This window comes from Diadema antillarum, unplaced genomic scaffold (assembly GCF_040938485.1).
Source record: "Diadema antillarum isolate AM-2024a unplaced genomic scaffold, OU_Dant_1.0 seq00000288_RagTag, whole genome shotgun sequence".
NCBI classification, from domain to species: domain Eukaryota; kingdom Metazoa; phylum Echinodermata; class Echinoidea; order Diadematoida; family Diadematidae; genus Diadema; species Diadema antillarum.
In genome coordinates this window covers 507897-529380 of record NW_027271315.1, presented here as the reverse complement: position 1 = coordinate 529380, position 21484 = coordinate 507897, and the positions used below count along the sequence as shown (strand labels likewise).

Genomic DNA, 21484 nt, shown 5'->3' with positions numbered 1-21484 from the left:
ACCTTTGCCACTGTTTTCATTGTACAGCAAAAGCACATGCGTTTTGTTGATTGAGGTGAGAATAAACAGAAGACCAATGGCGTTATGTCCATAGGGTCCATGTAGGTGTGCATGCTAAGTAATTTAACACTGAATGTGGTGGTTAAATCACATTTATTACGCAGTGGAAAGACGATAAAATATGACAATTCCAGATGATGGTAGAAATCTAGAATGATATACATGTTGTACTATAAATCGGGAATTTCACGATTTCACGCCAGTATACATCATTATATATGGGCTGCAGCAAATTTATCTCCACGTACTAAATCAATCTGATATCTTTCACTGTCTTATGTTGTGCAATCAAAATATCTGACAGAAGTGTCCTCCTGGGCCAAGAAAAGGCGTCATTTGTGAAAATCAAATGCTGGTACATTGTATTATTTTGCTCTCTCTCCCTCTCCCTCCCCCCCCCCCCCACCTCTCTCTCTCTCTCTCTCTCTTTCTCTCCTATTTACTCATATATATACATTGTGTATATATAAATATATATTATATATATGTATATATATATATATATATATATATATATATACACACACAAATATGAAGAGTTTGTTCGCAAAAACCGATAAGTCCATTTTTTAAGATTTTGAAGTTCGGTCTCTGTCATAAAGTACAAAATAATACCTTTTAAATGATATATTAGTCACTACGTATAAAGGTACATTTTTGAAATTATGGTCAAAAGAAGTAAAAATTTTCTTATTATTCTCTTTAATTTTCTTGACCTTTAATCACAAATATCTCCATTTGCAAAAATGGACTTATCGGTTTTTGCAAACAAACTCTCTCTCTCTCTCTCTCTCTCTCTCTCTCTCTCTCTCTATATATATATATATATACATACATAATTTGGGAAATCAAAGGGGGCGCACGCATCCTCCGCCATTTTTTCTTTTTATTTCGTTTGTTTTAACCAAAAATACATTGTAAATAGAAATTTTCTATAAAAAAAAGGACTAACAACACAATTTCACATTCGTTCTGTGATCCCAAACTTTAGAATATTATGTAGAAGGATTGTTGCTTTTTCCATAATATGATAAAGGTTGACCCGTTTCACCCGCCCTCTTTTGATTTCCCATGTAAAATTAGGGCGTGCGACTTTTTGTTGGTTTTGTGATGCACGGTCACATTTAATTCTCATGGACCTTGAAGGTAATTGTTGTGTAGGATTCTCGACAACAATGCAAGAAGTTTGTACATGAGCGGGGAAGGCTGCAGAGTATTGTCTACGCTTCTTTTGATAACCATGTATAGGCCTATAATACAGTTAACGCATAAAAGACAGCACGATCTCAAGACCTATTATAACCAGATTTGTTTTGGCATCTTGAAAAAGTGACGAGGCTTGGGATTGTCCTCTTAATTCACAGGTGTGAGGTCTGTACCACATATTGATACGTTCAAGTATAGTTGTGCATAATGAGGACAACTCGTACTTTTAACGAGGTTCAGAAGGCTCTGGTGAGTTGAGTTTCCTGCGGTAGCGCCATCTTGCGGTGATTGCGTGCTTACCACAGCTTCGCATAATAATTATACCCTTTCATTCAACTGGACAAATTAGCAACATTATTAATATTAGCGTCAAAGCTGACATTTCTCATGAAATAACAAAAGGAAAGATACATAGATAAGAAATGTTTACGAATTGCCCATGCAGTTTATAGGTCCACAATGTACTGTCGTAAGACCTCGTTTTATAATGTCAGTATTTTATGTTGTTTCTTTTACGATGTAATTCCATGTGCAATCAGTCGTATATGACTGCGAGACATGAATACTTCAATAAGATACCATTTATCTATCTATCTATCTATCTTTCTTTCTTTCTTTCTTTCTTCCTTCCTTTCTTTCTTTCTATCTAACAATCAAAGAAAAGGCTAACAAAACAAGAAAATTGCGCTTTGCGACATCGTATGACCCATGTACTGCTTTGAATATCAATATGAACAATATCAGTGCAGGAGTACACCGCATGGAGTGATTTACTTATGGTAGCCGATAGTAGATCCAGTACACACATCATGACAGAGGTCAAGCCACGGTCGGTTGTATCCACTATGATGGAGCCTGCTGACTGCAATGTGGCACTGGCAATAGATTTTATTTATCATAAATTACGGCCCCTTATGGGGGTATGGAAGAAATACAAACACCAATAGTACTGTAAACATCATCAACGGCAATATTCACTCTTAAAACATCCGAGTCAGAGCTGACCCGGAACTGGGTCCGTTGGGGTCACACCCCGTTCCGGGTAAAAAATGACTTGGAATTTGGTCATGAAGACCCCGAATGGGGACACCCTGATCCCAATTCATGACTCTGAATGGGTCATATCTGACCCCATTCCTTGTCATTTCTGACCCGGAACGGTGTATGACCCCAACGGACCCAGTTCCGGGTCAGTTCTGACTCGGATGTTTTAAGAGTGTTGGCAAAACATGAGAATATTTGAAATCCCATCTGATAACTAAAATGAATGGCACTTACAAAGATTTAAATGGGTCTTACCAGACTATTTTTTTTCCAGATTGTTATGAGATATCAAAATTAATCACACAATGAAGAGGGTTTAGGAGAGCAATGAACAAACATGAGAATACAGTATATACTATACCCAAAAGTGCAATCAACGGCGAAATTCTAGAAAGTCATGTTTATGTATATATATACAAGGTCCCATTCAAAAACTTTGTAAAAGTAAGATATCACTAGTCATGATATACAATAACAAAGGCATCGAAATTTGGACATAGTTACTCTGAAAATCTTAACAGACTTTCAGCCCTTTGGTAGGGTGGCAGTATTAAACATAATGTCAAAATTATATATGTTAAGTACATTTTGGTGTAAGATTATAACACTTTTTCATAAAAATTCTCCTTTCGTAAAAAAATTGGAAAAACTGTTAAAAAGAAAGTGAGCTTTTAACTTCATCACCTAAATATTATGTTCAATGCATCCAAATAGCTCTGGGGTTGTTTCATAAAGCTGTTCGTAATGTTACGAACGACTTACGAGTGACTGGTGATCAGTTCTTGTGCTGAATTATGGAAATTCTGATAAGTATAGCACATCAGAACTGATCACCAGTCGCTCGTAAGTCGTTCGTAACTTTACGAACAGCGTTATGAAACACCCCCCTGTATGATTATCATCTTTCACTTGTTAATGTATATAGCGGACTATGGTTAGAGGTCAATGCTTTTTTCGTTGTTTCATTATACATATCTATGTGCCATTCAAAATATTGTCGGCAGTATTTACGACAGTGCCTATATTATAATGGCATGCAACATCCAAGAAACAAGAGATCTGTTGTGCATCATAGTTAGTTTTTACCACTGCTGAAACTTTTGCAAGTTTTATTCATACAATGATCAGACATAAAACAAAAAGTAATGATGACAATAATTATACTGCCTCCGGTTCGCATGGTTTTGATTACATGTACTATAGTATCGGTCTCTCCCTCTCTCTCCATCTCTCTCTCTCTCTCTCTCTCTCCCTCTCTCTTTTCTTTTTTTTTTGAAGGGGGGGGGGGATATTCACTCTTGACAGGTTTTCTCTTTCACCGACATAATTATTGTATGTTATGGTATTATCAAATAAAAAAAAAAATAAAAGTTGCAAATTCACCACAGCTTTCAATAAAATCCGATAAGAGTCGAAGATCAAACGGATGGCTTTCTATACATGCAGGTCTCAGCAAAATCAGATCTGATTATAAAAAAAAAAAAGTAATGCAAGGAATAATAAGAGTTCACATATTTTCAAGAAAGGAGGTAGCAATCATGCACTCGCAAATTAATTATGATGATCATACCATGGCCTTATGTTTCATGTCTTATTTTGGCACAAGCCTACATAAGTATATTACAATTATTAATTTCTACCAGATTTCCCCCTGGGACTTGAAACCATGAATGGTAAAAGTTGCATTCCAAACTCGCCTTCTTTGGTTTTTTAAAACTATTATACAAAATACCCCACCAGCCCTGGTAACGATGACTGTACAAAAGGGGAAGGCGTTGTGGTTATTACACGGACCATGCATATACAATATTTTTTATGATGTTCTTTTTGTAATAGTGCACGGATGAAATCATCACCGCAGCTATACATACATTTTGGCCTCGATTGATATCGCTATGCTATTTGGATGCATGCGGAACTTCATAATTAAAATATCCTAACTTTCTTACTGTTATTGGTCAAATTTTAGTCTAACTTCACCCATTTGTTTAATTCGACTTATTTTTCATGATTTATAAAAGTCAATCTATCATTGTGTGTGATCTCACTGTAAAAAATACATGAGGAAAGAAAATATGAGGCCTCTACTTTACAAACCAGGTACAGAGAGCTAGGCGATTGATTAATCCTCTGTGTACCATTGTATTAATTACTTGTCCATGTCCTAACACGTATAATTATGTAAAGTTTGTGAAGATTTGACTCATCGGCATGAAAAGGGTTAAATACTTAGTGTACTATACAAGAAGGATCTGGCACTAGGCTGGATACTCGCCTGGTACCTCCTTCGTATATACACAGCAACAAGGGCGTACCGAGGGGGGGTGTTTTGGGTGTTCAAACACCCCCCTTTGCCAAAAGGGGGGTGTTTAAGGTGTTCAAACACCCCCCTTGGGCAAAAGGGAGGTGTTTGAGCTATTCAACACCCCTCTTCAGCAATGCTTAGATGTTGACAAATGAAACAAAAGCTGTCTTTACTGCTTTTATTTCCGTTTTGAATTCCGTCTTTCCTTTCTTTTGCGTTCATTTTCTCTCTCTCTCTCTCTTCCTTGTTTTAATGTTTGTGTGGATGATGATACATTATGGAGTTACATAATATCATACGCACTAAAGAACTCGTGTACAGTACGTGTTAACACTACGTTACTGCACCGCGCGCGAAGCTGAGCGCAAACAGAAAACCAAATCAAACAAGATAAAAACAAAACATGAATTCCATGAATTCCATGTTTTGTAACGCTGAAATATAAAGATTTTCGTCTCGCTCGCTGCGCCCGCTCGCCAAAATTTATCAAAAAAAAAAAATAAGAAGAACAAAACGTAATGATGACGTGGAAATATAAAAATTTCGGCTCACTCACTTGTAGTAATTCAGAGTATTTTTTCCAAGTCCTTAGTTTGTTGGCATAAATCGTTATCTATGAAGCCGTCACTATATCTTGATTAGAATTGTAAGATTTAATAACCAAAAATTGACAAGAATTCCATGTTTTGTAAGGTGAAATACAAAAATTGTCGGCTCGCTCGCTGCGCTCGCTCGCCAAAATTTATCAAAATTTATCAGATTTTATATCACCCTCAAAAAACCCTTTTAAGTGCTCGAAAAAGCATATCAAGTGGACTTTTTTTAAAGTCCATATACCGGGATGGGATTGGGGTTGAACACTGTTGGTATAAATCGTTATCTATAAGACCGTCACTATATCTTGATTAGAATTGTCATTCGAAGATTTGATAACCCAAAATGACAAGAATTCCATGTTTTGTAAGCTGAAATACAAAAATTTTCGGCTCTCTCGCTGCACTCGCTCGCCAAAATTCTTCAATATCTATTACATTTAAAACACCCTCAAAAGACCCCTTCTATAAGTGCTTGAAAAAGCACATCATGTGGACTTTTTTTAAGTCCCTACCGGGATGGGGTTGGACACTGTTGGTACAAATCGTTATCTATAAGGCCGTCACTATGATTAGAATTGTAATTCGAAGATTTAATAACCAAAAATGACAAGAATTCCATGTTATGTATAAAGCTGAAATATAAAGATTTTCGGCTCGCTTGCTGCGCTCGCTCGCCAAAATATATCAAAATTTAGGGTTGCCTATTTATACATTTAAATCAACCTCAAAAGACCCCTCTTAAGTGCTTCAAAAAGCATATCATGAGGACTTTTTTAAAGTCCTTACTGGGATGGGGTTGGGGTTGAACACTTTTTCAGAAATTACACTGCAAAAAGTCCGGTGTTAAATAGTGAACACCGAGCTGGTGTTAAATTTTCGGTGCTCATTTATGGTGTTAAATTAACACCTACGGGTGTCATTTCCAAATTTTAAACTGTTTTTTGAAGAGTTTCTTAGTAACTGCACTTCTTGTTGATTTTTAATTTAAACAAGACGATCAAGAATTTTACATTAGAATACTAGATTTTTGAAAAAATGTGAAAATAAATTTACACCAAAGTAACACCAGCTGGTGTGGTCCCTTATTGAAGCTGGACGGGTGTTAAACCATTGATATTAACACCAGCAAATATCAAATCAACACCATGTGGTGTCATTTTTGAATTAACACCAGTACAGTGTCAAAATAACACCAGGTACAGTGTCAAATTAACACCACGAAGTGTCAGGTGAACACTTTTCAACACCATCACAGTGCATTTTTAACACCTGTGGGTGTGGTCCTTTATTGAAGTTTGATCGGTGTTAGATTTAACACCCGTGGTGTTAAATCTAACACCGATGTTTTTACAGTGTATGGGCGCAATTTTCGCGCTTGCCACGGGCGCCGTTTTCCCTAGATACGCCACTGACTACCAAGTACAGTCAGTATAGTAGCCTACTGGAAGCAGCAAGCTCTGGAAGCTCTGGGAGTAGCAAGTTACTTGCTACTCAATGTAATTAGTATTAGCACATGGACTTGGTAATCTTTAGTAATAGTAGATATGAATTTTTTCAATGACTGAAAGTTAAAACTGAAAGATAACTGAATGTGAGTCTACAAATTGTGGTTGGATGACTAAATATTGCGCCTAAAATTCATTAGATATCTAGGTCTAGGAACAGTGGCGTAACTACGGGGGCATGGGGGGGGGGCAAGTGCCCCCCCCCCCCCCATCCGCTGATTTAAAAAAAGGAAAAAAGAAAGAAAAAAACCTACGAAAATGGCAATTCAAGGGTTAGTAAACTGCTTTTGAAATCGACATGAAACGATGATCAAGAAAACAAGATATTTTTTTATAGATTTCTTTTAACCATATAATCAAAGAGGTATAAGATTGTTCAAAAAGCCCGGAGACGACAAAAGATTGTGATTCAGCGTGATTCCTGGTTGGCATTTTGAATACAAGCAGGATGTGCGCAGTGTACTCAGAATATCGGAATGGCAAAAAGAGTCGCTGCAATGTTGCGCAATGTTTGATAGGTTCTACACATTTGCTATCAAAGCTTGATCATTGATTTTGCAGTGTTGCTTTACATACTAGTCTATATCAAAATGCCTTGCATTGCCAATAATAAGACTTGGCCTTGGCTATTTCCTAACTTTTCCATCTATATGAAACACACACACTCACAAACACAAACAAATTAGGGGATGCTCTATATAAAGTGCAGAATTTGGACATCCTTCTCCCGCTTGGTTACTTCGACGCCCCCTCGCTGGTCATACCTCCCCCAATCATGAACATAAACCGACACCCTTGACTACCAGTGGCGGATCCAGGGGGCGCACCGGGCACCCCCTCCCTCCAATGCGAAAAAAATATACATGTAGCTACAAACGACAGTTTTTGGATGGTAAAATTTCGAAATTTTCAAGCTCGCTCGCTTCGCTCGCTCGCATTTTACCGTTATATGCCATTCTCTTGATGTTACTGCCAGTAATTGCCAGCAGTTGCGCCCGGTGCGCCCCCCCCCCCCCGAATTTCCAAAGCGAAAAAATATAGCTACAAACGGCAGTTTTGGGACTGTAAAATGTCAAAATTTTCAAGCTCGCTCGCTTCGCTCGCTTGCATTTAATCGTTATGCAATTCTCCTGATGTTGCTGTCAGTAATTACCAGCAGTTGCGCCCGGTGCGCCCCCTCCCCTTAATTTCTACAGCGAAAGAATATAGCTGCCAACGGTAGTTTGGGGACTTAAAATGTCAAAATTTTCAGTCTCGCTCGCTTCTCTCGCTCGCCTTTAATCGTTATGCCATTCTCCTGATGTTACTGTAATTGCCAGCAGTTGCGCCCGGTGCGCCCCCCCCCCCCTCCCCGAATTTCCAAAGCGAAAAAATATAGCTACAAACGGCAGTTTGGGGACTGTAAAATGTCAAAATTTTCAAGCTCGCTCGCATCTAATCGTTATGCAATTTTCCTGATGTTGCTGTCAGTAATTGCGAGCAGTTGCGCCCGGTGCGCCCCCTCCCATTAATTTCTAAAGCGAAAAAAATATAGCTACAAACGGCAGTTTGAGGACTGTAAAATGTCAAAATTTTCAAGCTCGCTCGCTTCGATCGCTCGCATTTAATCGTTATGCAATTCTCCTGATGTTGCTGTCAGTAATTGCCAGCAGTTGCGCCCGGTGCGCCCCCTCCCCTTAATTACTAAGGCGAAAAAATATAGCTACAAACGGCAGTTTTGGGACTGTAAAATGTCAAAATTTTCAAGCTCGCTCGCTTCGCTCGCTCGCATTTAATCGTTATGCAATTCTCCTGATGTTGCTGTCAGTAATTACCAGCAGTTGCGCCCGGTGCGCCCACTCCCCTTAATTTCTAAAGCGAAAAAATATAGCTGCCAACGGTAGTTTGGGGACTTAAAATATCAAAATTTTCAGCCTCGCTCGCTTCGCTCGCTCGCATTTAATCGTTATGCCATGCATTCTCCTGATGTTACTGGCAGCAACTGCCAGCAGTTGCACCCGGTGCAACCCCCTTGATTTCCAAAGCAAATATATATATATATATATATATATATATATATATATATATTACGGCAGTTTGGGGACTTAAAATGTCAAAATTTTCAAGCTCGCTCGCTTCGATCGCTCGCATTTAATCGTTATGCAATTCTCCTGATGTTGCTGTCAGTAATTACCAGCAGTTGCGCCCGGTGCGCCCCCTCCCCTTAATTTCTAAAGCGAAAAAATATAGCTACAAACGGCAGTTTGGGGACTGTAAAATGTCAAAATTTTCAAGCTCGCTCGCATTTTATCGTTATGCAATTCTCCTGATGTTGCTGTCAGTAATCACCAGCAGTTGCGCCCGGTGCGCCCCCTCCCCTTAATTTCTAAGGCGAAAAAATATAGCTACAAACGGCAGTTTGAGGACTGTAAAATGTCAAAATTTTCAAGCTCGCTCGCATTTTATCGTTATGCAATTCTCCTGATGTTGCTGTCAGTAATTGCCAGCAGTTGCGCCCGGTGCGCCCCCTCCCCTTAATTTCTAAGGCGAAAAAATATAGCTACAAACGGCAGTTTGAGGACTGTAAAATGTCAAAATTTTCAAGCTCGCTCGCATTTTATCGTTATGCAATTCTCCTGATGTTGCTGTCAGTAATTACCAGCAGTTGCACCCGGTGCGCCCCCTCCCCTTAATTTCTAAAGCGAAAAAATATAGCTGCCAACGGCAGTTTGGGGACTTAAAACGTCAAAATTTTCAAGCTCGCTCGCTTCGCTCGCTCGCATTTAATCGTTATGCAATTCTCCTGATGTTGCTGTCAGTAATTACCAGCAGTTGCGCCCGGTGCGCCCCCTCCCCTTAATTTCCAAAGCGAAAAAAAATAGCTGCCAACGGCAGTTTGGGGACTTAAAACGTCAAAATTTTCAAGCTCGCTCGCTTCGCTCACTCGCATTTAATCGTTATGCCATTCTCCTGATGTTACTGCCAGCAACTGCCAGCAGTTGCACCCGGTGCAACCCCCTTAATTTCCAAAGCAAATATATATATATATATATATATATATATATATATATATATATATATATATATTATTATACAGCTGTATATAGCTACAAACGGCAGTTTGGGGACTGTAAAATGTCAAAATTTTCAAGCTCGATCGCTCCGCTCGCTCGCATTTAATTGTACAGTTATGCAATTCTGATGTTGCTTCCATGAGGTGCGCCCCCACCCAATGTCTTGACCCACGGTACGCCACTGAACACCCCCCTCTAAAAAATCCTGGGTACGCCTATGCACAGCAAAGACAATTAAATTTGTACTTAGGGATTGCGCATCATATCAAAGTTTTTAGCATCGTTGAGACATATATCTAAGATCGTATATACTATGGTTGGCAAGATAATATCATATCTATCTCGCGAGATTTCGCAAAAAGGTCACGGCAACGGGAGACCCTTCAAAAATTACACAATATCAAATATTAAATTATTTGGTCATCCACTCCTAATGAAATATAGGCCTACTGTAGATGATTTAAAAGAGATCCGAAATCGAAGTCATAGTTGTAGCACAGGAATTTTTGCGCCACATAATACTTATTAAAAAAACAAAACAACTTTCATCTTCAATTCAATTCAATTCAATTCAATTTATTCGGCACAAAATAAATCAAATCAATCAAATCATATCATTCATACAATAACAAAAGCAATGTACATGCACATTGTTATATGGAAATTAATGCCGGGACCCCTTTGAAGCATCTGGTGCTTGTTGTTGGGGCCCAAATCATCATCATTTACTAGTATGCACTTCCTATCTTTTGTAGTTGATTCAAATGAACTGTGACGTCATACATAATATGCTCACCCAGCCTGCCAGCCAGTCAAACGGAGGCTTTGATGACGCTGTTTATAAGTTGCAGGCCGATGTCAGAGGCATGAACATTCTATCAAGCAGTCAATGAAGAAAAGTTTGAATATCGCCATCTGTTGTCAGTGTAAGAATACCCTTTCTGGCTCTGTGTTTTCCAGTCAGTGCATGAGGGCGCACTTTTGTTTCAGGCAAAGAAGTCACAACACTCGACTGCACTGGCCACACGCCGTCATGTCTGCTGGTAGTATTATGATTGGCTTTTATTTTTATCTTGCCTTTCATGTTCTCGTGTGAGTGTGTGTGGGGTGGGGTGGGGGTGGGGATGGGGGGGGGGGTCAAAGATGTCAATGGTAACCCCCCTCCCCTTCCCGTGGCCCATTATGATTTACAATTTGCAGATGAAACAAAAACTAGTTATAAAATGTGAGTTAGGGGTAGAAACAACCAGTGTAAAAATTCGAACCAGTATAATGGATGTTAAGTATTGTAAAATTTACAAAATGTGAACAATAGTTATAATTAATATGTTTCCAGATTAAACCGTCTAAAGTTATAGTTTAATGAGAAAAATAGTGATATATCGTTAGATTTTAGGTTTTATTGCAAGAATGTTATAGGATGTTTTGTGATACAACTGACCTACACATATGCATTTAAATGATATCTTGAACATTTTTGAATCACTGCTCCCCAAGGTAAACAGGACCTTTAACAATAACTTTTTGTTCGTCCCATGAACAAAAGTGAAGTGTGTTTAGTGGCTGCAAAATCAAAACTTGTTGAAAAAAAAATCACTAAGATAGAAAAACAAAATAAAAAACGAATCCGTACCATCTTGACTTTCTCAAAATTGGAGAGGAACAAAATGAATGTTACTTGAGAGTTTGAAACTTTTCATATACACTTGTATGTAAACTAAGACGAACCATAAATCATACAAACAAAATCATAGTATTATGCACTCTCGGTTAGAAATTTATCGTTGGTATCATTATGATCGTAAATTCATGATTTAGACCTACTTGTTTTTTGACATGAGTCATTTTTTTTTGACATGAAGTATAACTCGTCTCATCTAGGCCTATTCACTAGGCCTACATATTTCACCAAGCTGTTACGAGTAGCCTACTTGTTAGGGGCCTGAGGAAGATAGAGCGCGACACTAATTAATCAGCAAAATAATCATAATTCAATGTGGAATTTGTCATAATTATAGTAAATATCAAATCATTAGTGAGGTTGGTAAATACTGCATTCATGAATTATGATAATGGTAGTATACCTGACAAGTTATTTGATTTAGGGCTAACTGTAAACACACAGTTAGGGCCTACACACTAAATTCCAGGTATGAAGCCATTGCAGCGCACTGTTGTTTACACAACTTTGATTATTCTGCGCACAAATGCCAGCGGGTCCTCTGTAATAGCGGATTTTATTTTGCGAATCTTATTAGTTCTTTGTTTATCGAGTCTTGCGGGGGTGAGAGCAACTATTATGCTGTCATAGGAGTTCTGTTTTTCTTCCGGGCAAAACTCCGTATTCAGTCCATTCTGACCGGAAAACGGTAAACATGTACAATTTCCTTGGAAAAACCCACTTACATTCACAGCGAATGACTCATTGAGCGAGCACACAGATGCTTTGTTCTTTTTTTTTTCTTCCTATAAGAATGTCTACCAATCGGACGCGGCTATACTGTTTATTTCTGTATGCATGATGTACTCAGTATGCACTCTTCTGTACAAATGGAATGGGTCACGAGCCATAGAGCTACGTAGTCTGGTACGCGCGTACGACCACTGGCACCTATTACACCCATCTCTTTCTGCATGGCACGCAAGGGGTAGGAATCGGAACGAAAGGGACTTCTGCGTACCGATATCTCGTTCGCTCTCTGTTATCAGGGTGTGTACTTGCTTGATACGTACGTGTATGGTAGATCTGTATGTGGATATCTACAGGGCAGGCCATGCACCACGCATAACATGCACAGGGTAGCTGTCAGACACGAAACCAGATGGTGATTGTACCTCATTCCGACTTGGACAGGTGTCTAGGTACTGAAGAATCATATCCACTTAGCTTCTTGGATCTTAACATTGGATATATTATCGCAGAACGGTGTGGACTGTGAGGACTCGGACTCTTTCTGTCGATCGGGGTTCGCACTACTATTTATTTACCCTTTTCCTTGTTCATTTGTCAAAATAGAAATCGCAGGTTTTAGTGTTCGATTAGGAACGGTCAAATATCCAGCTGGCGCCCTGAAGAGCACTGCTCCTCCCCCGCGAGCCTACGGAGCACATCGAGAGGAGAGGAAGGGAGTACTCGAGTAGCGCCTTGCGCCTACGGAGTAGTGGTTCATGAAACGCAGCTATCTAGACTGGATGGAATGATTGTGATTGATAATGATATTGGGATTTTGATATCTAGTTGAAAAGATCAGATATAAATTCATTGCCTCCCAATAGCCCACTCTTACAACCGAGGCTAGCCTAGGGTACATAGACTAGTGACATGTTTTGTCAACTTTTTACGCATATTTACTTTAGCTCACCATCCATCCTTCTCCAATTCTCCGGCCCACCACTACAGGTAAAGGAGTGAATCTATCGTCTTTATATAGCGTCTGACCAGTGAGTAGAAACCAGATACTCGCTCGTTTATTATCGCTTCCACCCTTTTGAAAGAGAAAGAGGATATCTGATTAGATCCTCAACAACGTCGGAAAGAAGAACTCGCAGAAGCCGCACGGAATAGACACATAGATCCGTCGTATATTCACGAGGAGTAATAAAAGTGGGGTCATACTCATGGCTGGCGATACGATGGGGACCCGCCGGGCGTGGTGTGCAACATGCGCCTCCTCAACACGAGTTAGACGGACTTCCCTGATCGGTGTACTACTCGTTCATTTCATATTCCAGTGCATTTTGCTTTCAAAGACCACAGAAGGATTTAATTTTGATACTAGAGCCCCGCTCACCTTTAGTGGACCCGCGGGAAGTCTGTTTGGATTCACTGTTGCACAACACCGTGATGGAGATACAGATTGGTAAGATAACATGCATACAATTGTACCATGGTAATAATAAATTGTCAACTGAACTCCTGAACTTGCATGCACCACCTCCCTGGCTGACTTTATACACTTTGACTTGCAGTACTAGTGTACTACTCTATACCACGGTACTAGTTTTACATCAGTGTACCAACACCAGAACATACCATCTGATATAAATTAGAGGGAGGTAAACAATACAATGTTATGTAAACATCATGCATGCCTAATTTAAATCCTTATATTATTAATGGAACCACTTGTATCCACACCCATTTTGACAAAGTAAGCATTCACCATCAGTACATACAATTCCAGTTTCAATGTATGATCATAATGGTGATATTAAACAGTAGATGTTCGTGATGTCAACATGATTGTGATACATGTGACTCCTGTTGACGTTAATCAGGGTATATCAAAGTCCTCTGGGACCGGCAGTTTTCTTTCGTTATATCATATTAGCAATTTTGTTATCATATCTTTATGTGCTTTATTTGTTCGGCTATAACGAAATTTCAGTACAACTAAAGAAGACTGCTGGTCCCAAGGACTTCATTGTAATGGGAGTCACCTTTACATGTATGTTTGCCTCTCTCAAGAAAAAATAAAAAACAAAAATAAGTTTGGAAGCCCACTAATTAAGAGACAAGAGAGATATACAAAGTGTACATACACGATTACAACATTAACAATGCAATAGAAGAGAGAAGGTGAGACAGTGACATGCAAAAAGTACATTGATATTTAACACTTGTAAGCACAAGATTGTATTGAGAATATCTTCAAATCTCATTATGAAACAGTAGCAAAGGGTGTAAATCTACCTTCAAAGTTTGAATTAGCACTGCAAAAAAAAAAGACACATCAAATATTTATTAGTAATCAGATTGCAGCTTTAGTTTTCTCCCTGTAGCTTTTGCACACTGGTTATCATGGTACAACTTCAGAGTGTACACGTGTATTTAACCAGTGTACATTTTCTGTGTAAAACTGCAGCATGCAGGCATTTTAAATAGGCCTATGATAGTTTGTGAATATATGGACTTTGATATCCATGCCCCATCATGAGCTGAAGAACATTGTGTAAAGTTTATGCATCCATTGTGTGTGTGTATGTGTGTGTGAAGGCAGGTATGGGTATACGGCTGTAAATGTTGTGTGTATTCTTCAATCATTGTCTAACAAACTTCACATTTCCAGTGTACGAAGTAAATGTATTTGACATCTAAATGTTTCTGTGACACAGTGGCAGTTTATCAAATATACAATTGTAAATGCAAGAACCTGAGAGTATACATACAATGTACCCTATCATTGTAACACTGTACACTGTACATCTGCCATGTACATGTACATAAGTACATGTACATGTAGGGTTACAGTCATCTAAGTTTAGAAGAAAGCGAATTATTCTTACTCTAATTTGTTTGTTGGAGAAAGAAGAAATTGAAATATAGATGTAAAAAAAACAAAACAATGGCATTGCATTTAATGAGCAATAACTGTGTCTGTTCCGGATAGAAAGATGTTCCAATAGACTATCCATTTATAGAGCAACCTTGGATTGTTCGATAACATACCTTCGATGCATGGAAATTAAATTAGACATTAGCAGTTTTGATTTATATCTTGAGTGTGAAATGTAAACAAAATTATTACAGTCTCAGTATGCAAATGGCATTGCATAATGAGCAATACAGCTGTAAGTGTGTCTGTTCTAGAAAGAAAGATATTTCGTCCATTTTTTTTTAGAGCAATCCTGGATTGTTCGGTGCTTGGAAAATCAAACTGGACATTAGCAGTTTTGATTTGTGATCTTGAGTGAAATGTAAACAGATTCAATTACAGTCTCTGTATGCAAATGTACAGGTAAATGCTTAACTTCTACAATGTACGGTATTCAGTTTAAACTTAAAGGTTTTGTCTACCATTGGGAGCAGTGATTTTATGAATGTTCGAGTCATCACGTTTAATGCATATTTGTGTACCCGGTAGGTCTGTTGTTTCACAAAACATCCTACCTTATAAAAGTTTTGCAATAGATAAAGCCTAAAATATCAGAAGATATCGCTATTTTTCTCGTATAATCAACAAAACTTAACATTAATTATACTGACTACGGTAGCATTTTTACATTGGTTGTTTCTATCCCCAACTCACATTTTAGAACTATTTTGAAGCACTAAAGCTGGGTTTTTGTTTCAGCTGCAAATGGTACACAGACAATGCCTTTAAGAACATTGATGTCATTATTTTTGCAGAAACCAACAGAGAGGCCAAAATACAGTGTAGGCCCTACATGTATTTTATTTAAATAGCCTATGTACAGAATTCTTAGAGACACTAAAAGGTCTCATTTGTTATAATATACAAAGTAGCTCAGATAAACACACATGAAGCAAACACCTGTCTGACAGGATACATATAATTTGTGTGTGGGTGCATGCATTGAGGTTGGGTGTCTTTGATTAGGATCTTGTGTCCATGCAGCAGGCTGGATTTTAATGCGGCTAAGGCTGCTATGGAAGAGACACAAGTCACCAGGGGTCAATGGTGAGCCAGTGCAGATCCTGATATTTCAAGATGTATATTCTTTTTACCAATTATGCTCCTTTTTTTCTTGTTCATCGTTTTTCTGGTTTTTGTATGCTCATCTCTTTATGACATGTTAACTTAGGAGCCTGAATTCTCACTTGCCTTGATGCTACTCTCCGTTGTATGTTAAAGGACAAGCTCACCTTCATAGACCTTTGGGTTGAGTGAATGCAGCAATATTAGTAGAGCACATCATTGAGAGTTTGAGGAATATTGGACTGTCCGTTCAAAAGTTATACATTTTTGAAGTTTCTGCTCACTCAAGGCTGGATGAGAAGACTTATATAGCTTGTGATGTCACATGAGTACAACGATACAAAGAAAGAATAAAAAAGATTCAACATATTTTCACTTTTCTCGCATAACAAAAGAACACTTGACTTCTCTCTTTCAGAAGGCAGGGGAAATAATATTACCCTTAACATATGTCAGTAACAAGTCAAAGAAATGTGCACTTTATTCAAAAAGTAAAGTTTTGTGAAATTCTCTTTTTATTTTCATGGTTGTACGCATATGACATCATACACTGTAGTAGTCTTCTCATCCAGCAGTGACTACGCGTATGTGTACTTTAAAAATTCATAACTTTTGAACGGATTGTCTGATTTTCCCCAAACTTTCACTGATGTGTTCTACTAGTATTGCTGCATTCAGTTTTTCACTCAATCCACATGTATATAAAGGTGGACTTGTCCTTTAATGAATTCAAATCAATGTCATACACATTAACTATAGTAGTATCATACGGTGTACCAATGCACTTTATATACAACAGGTAAACTGTGTAAATTGATATTTCTACCATTCTGTTAACTCAAAATTAGAGTGGGGTAGCAGTTAATTGCATGAATGATCTACTATATAATTCCATAACCTCTTATGGTAGTACTAATATATAAAATTCTTTGAAAAAAAAACCCCTGACAAAATGAAGTGATTTGTTGGAAGCAAAATCAAAATCACTTCATGACTGGCATTGGTACACTTTGTGAGATAGACACCATTGGCATACAACATGCGGTGGTATCACCAAGTCTCTATACTTGTGTGTGTGCACATCGTCTATTGAGATTCACTCACAATGTAGATTAATGCAAATATACAATATGTGTACTTTGTACGGTACCTTCAAACAGTGCATTTTGACCACATTCAAAATTATGTAGTTTTAGCCCCTGGCCGTGACTCCAAAGTACAGTAGGGTCCTCATTGTTTGCTCTCATAATTACTGAATACAATATTCACATTGACTGTTTAATATACAACAGGCATTCTGCATAGAATTGATAGTAATGTACTCATCATGATGTTTTGTACTGCACTGTTTACTCCTTGACTGAAAGATCGGTCTGTTTGTTGTGGTTGGGGATATGTTCTGCGAAGACTACGTCTGGCTTCATGGAAGCCCCTCCTTTATATAACCTACATATGTCTACGGAGGAGAGCCATAAAAGTAAAAAAAAAATATGAAAAACTCCTCTGGACAGATGAATTTTTCTGTCTATGTTACTCCATGAATGTTAAAACACACTTAATGTCCCTTTAGTAACACTATACTGTATATAATACATCTGTAGTTCAGCTTTACAATCGTGGGTCACAAACATACATGTAGGGACTTACAGAGTTACATAATCATCGAAAGCGCATTATTCATCAACAGCTGACTGATTATAGCCAGCTTTCATACGCAAAGAGAATAAAACGTGAGGTTAATGATACTTAAGTGCCTCAAGAACAGTTTTGGCCATACAAAATTAGTCATGATGATGCAAAATGCCATAAGCTGTCACAGGTATGACCTCTTCGATGATTCAGATAAACTGCATCCTTGGGGTGTAGGTGATGTTGCAATGGTTAATATGTGTCCATGCCTCCAGAATGATGATTAAGACCCCGTTTACAGTGCAGGGCCGGGCTCTGCCGCGGCTCTGCCGGCCGAGCCCGGCCTCAATTGCGCCGTCGAGCCCTGCAATTTTGTCCGTTTACACTGCTGGGCTCGGCCGCGCTTTTAATTCAAACCTTTCAATATTTTGTCGTAGTGGCGCTCTGCTTGTAAACAAACGCAATTTGGTATTGTCTGGTTTTCAGACCCTTTGCCAACTGAATTCTGTGGCGACGAAGTCGCCGTTCGGGCAAAGGCCTTTGCCGAAGGAAAAAAATCCTTTGCAGGACAAAACCACCTTAAACTATACTAGTTTTTGACGTTGAGGGGGTTAATATCCTGAATAGTGAAATAGTACAGGCAGAGGGTTTGGAAGCCAGACTAAAATTGGCCGCGCATTTGGCCCAGTTTGCGTTTACACTGAGAAAAGGCCGGGCTCGCCCGCGGCCGAGACCACCTCCAGAGCGTGGCCAAATGCAAGGCCAATTTTGGCCTCGCATTTGGCCTTTTGCGCGTTTACACTGAAGTGAAGGTGGGCTCGGCCGCAGCTCGGCCACGGCCGAGCCTCGCACTGTAAACGGGGTCTGAATGTTCCGTGTTTATTGCCCTGTCTGTGATGATAGAAAGTATACTTTTTTTTATTTGTTTTTAACCTGTTTGCAGTCAATCTGAAGGATTGAAGATACTGTATGTGAGTTATTTCAGACCATGTCTCCATTCACAAAATGGTATACACAAGTAGGCTTACCATGGTGTGCATACATGTACATGACGATTGTGTACATACCATAATTGAAAAAAAGAAGAAGACATAAAACAGTACCTGGCTTAATGGCTTGCAGTAGTTAGGACTAAACTTTTACTATAGATTGGTATACTGATATTTGTTGTTACAGAACTTTGTAGATGTGCAAAGTCCATGTACTTATTACATCTTGTAGATATATTCCCCATTGCTCTATGGCTCTTTTGAGCAAATGAAAAACAGTGATATAGGCTAATTATAAACTTCTAAAATTTGTCAAATTTCCCACATCCATTCATTTTGAAATCTTTTGATGGAGTGCAAAGTGTGGTATTATCTCTGTTTGAGACACGGACAGTGACCATAGCTACAAAATGAATTAGGCAATCAAATGCCGATATTAGTTAATATTACTCTCGATAAAACCTTTATGGTTTTCGGAATGGTGAGGAGAAAATTTGGCAGCACTTGCTACCTTTATTATCATCCTTAGGGTACATAATCTGGGTTAAAATGAAATTGTGACTAAACTGGAGGTTTATGCTGTGAACCTAGTTGAAATGAAAAATAATGGACAAGTTTGAAGACAGTCCCATTTTTGTGTGTGTGTTTTTTCGGGGAGGGGGGGGGATGGGGAGGGGATGGGGAGGGGATGGGGAGGGGCAATTTTGTGAATTCATTATGTTCTCATGTATTGCCCGCTGGAAGTTCAGTGTGTTCTGAATAGAAGCAAACTCACAGGTCTACTATGTAACAAGAAGACTCAAGTATACTACTTCAGTCGCGCACTCCAGAACATTGTTCTTTTATCAGCCATTCCAGCGAATCGGCGGCAGCATCAAAGTTCACGGTCGAGTGCACTCATGATAATGAAGCGCCACGAACTAGTGAACTGTAGGCAACCATAAAACCATTGCCATCACAGTCTATGCGTGATAAAAGAGAAAAATCCCATCATGAACCTCCTGTCGCAAATGATAAGCCGGTCTCGTGTGCTGCGTATAGGGTTCTCCGTTGTACCAATGAACATTGAACTCGACGGCTGACGACGCGACTTTACGGTATGACCATTGAGTTACTACTGTATACGCTATAATTTTCGCGTACATAAATTTTCGCGAATTGCCGCTGTCACACATTTTCGCGAGTAGTTAAATTCGCGATTGGGGGACTAGAGAAAATATGAAGTGGCAAAGAAAGTGTGAATTTTCAACTTACTAGCAAATAAGAATGATACTAGTTATACACTGCATGAAAAAAACTTACCAAACTCTGCGAACTAGTAAGTTAGAATTCAACATTTTTGAAGTAGTTAAGTCCATCGCGCTAGATTTCTGACGAGTGGTCCCCTTGCGATAATGGATTGGCTCTCTACAGTAGACGTGGACGTGCGTAAACAAGCTTAGCCAGTATGGTCTGTTCGGTAAGCCGTGACATGGTATACTAGTACGAAATGTTCGTATCATCAAGACAAGGGATTCATTTTAGAAGGTAATATTTTCGCGTGTTGTTAATTTCGCGAATAGCTCCCGACTCGCGAAATTCGCGAAAATAAAACCCCCGCGAAATATATAGCGTACCGGTATACAGTATACTACGACGCACTGAAGCGGAGATGTCTACCTCCAGCCAATCAAAGAATACCGGAAGATTGTGCTCATTGTCCGAAGAGACTGAAATCGATACTAGTAGTCTACGTTTCTTATGCTCTCATAGCCAAATTCACAGTAAGCCTTACATGACCCTGATACTGTGTGTTGTCATTCGCAGGTCACAAATAATGATAATGGGGGGGGGGGGGGGGGGGGAGGAGATAAGATACAGTATAGACTCTGTATACTAGATGAACGGATGTACTCTCACCAGGTGAAGTCTTGTCGAACTTCGCACTGTTCTATTACGAGTATAAGCAGGGAGGTGTATCCATGATAGAGGGACACAAACCAAGGAGGTACATTTTACTAGGCGAGCTCGCCTAGCACCTCCTTGCACAAACCAAAACCTCCATGCACAAATCCATGCGGATCACTGCAAAACCCGACTGACATGGAGTAACCAGCAGAAAATTTTCGATTCCTGGTCGCACCATACCAATGATAAGTCTGTTTTCTAGAAATTCTATCACTTTTTTTTTGTAATTTAGATAACATAAGGCCTATGGAAATTCACTTTACTTTCAGGAAATAACCTGATGAGTTCAGTTTAGTTTCCATTTTATTGTTATGTTTGATTTCCCATGCACCCATCCATGTTTTATAGATGCACCTGCCTCGCCAGTGTTCATCCAGGAGGCGCTAAATGAGCGAAGACTGCCTGGTGCCTGCACCCCCATGACAGTATCAAAACCCATGACAATGATACATGTGCTTGTTCTCATGCTGAATAAAACGGCCATTATAAATTTGTTCTCCTTTGTGTATACTAGTGCCATACATGGGGTGGGCTATGCAGGTTTCCCAATGGATTCACACGCTGCATCGAACTCTTACACTCTGCACTGTCAAACTGTCAATTGCAATGAGCGTGCTGAGCTAACGCGCACTGACACCATTATCACTTTAGGTATTATGTACAACATATACATGAATCTATCTATCTATCTATCTATCTATCTATCTGTA

At 39.0% G+C, this 21484-nt stretch overlaps 1 protein-coding gene across 1 annotated transcript in view; it reads left to right on the top strand.

Moving 5' to 3' along the window:
* Positions 1–12525: 12525 nt before the first annotated feature.
* The window catches only part of LOC139730064 (integrin alpha-8-like), a 113370-nt gene continuing 104411 nt past the window's right edge, over positions 12526–21484 (top strand). The window contains exon 1 of the mRNA XM_071640975.1: positions 12526–13629. Coding sequence (XP_071497076.1) covers positions 13388–13629 — 242 coding nt within the window. The 5' untranslated portion in view covers positions 12526–13387. The remainder of the gene's footprint in view (positions 13630–21484) is intronic.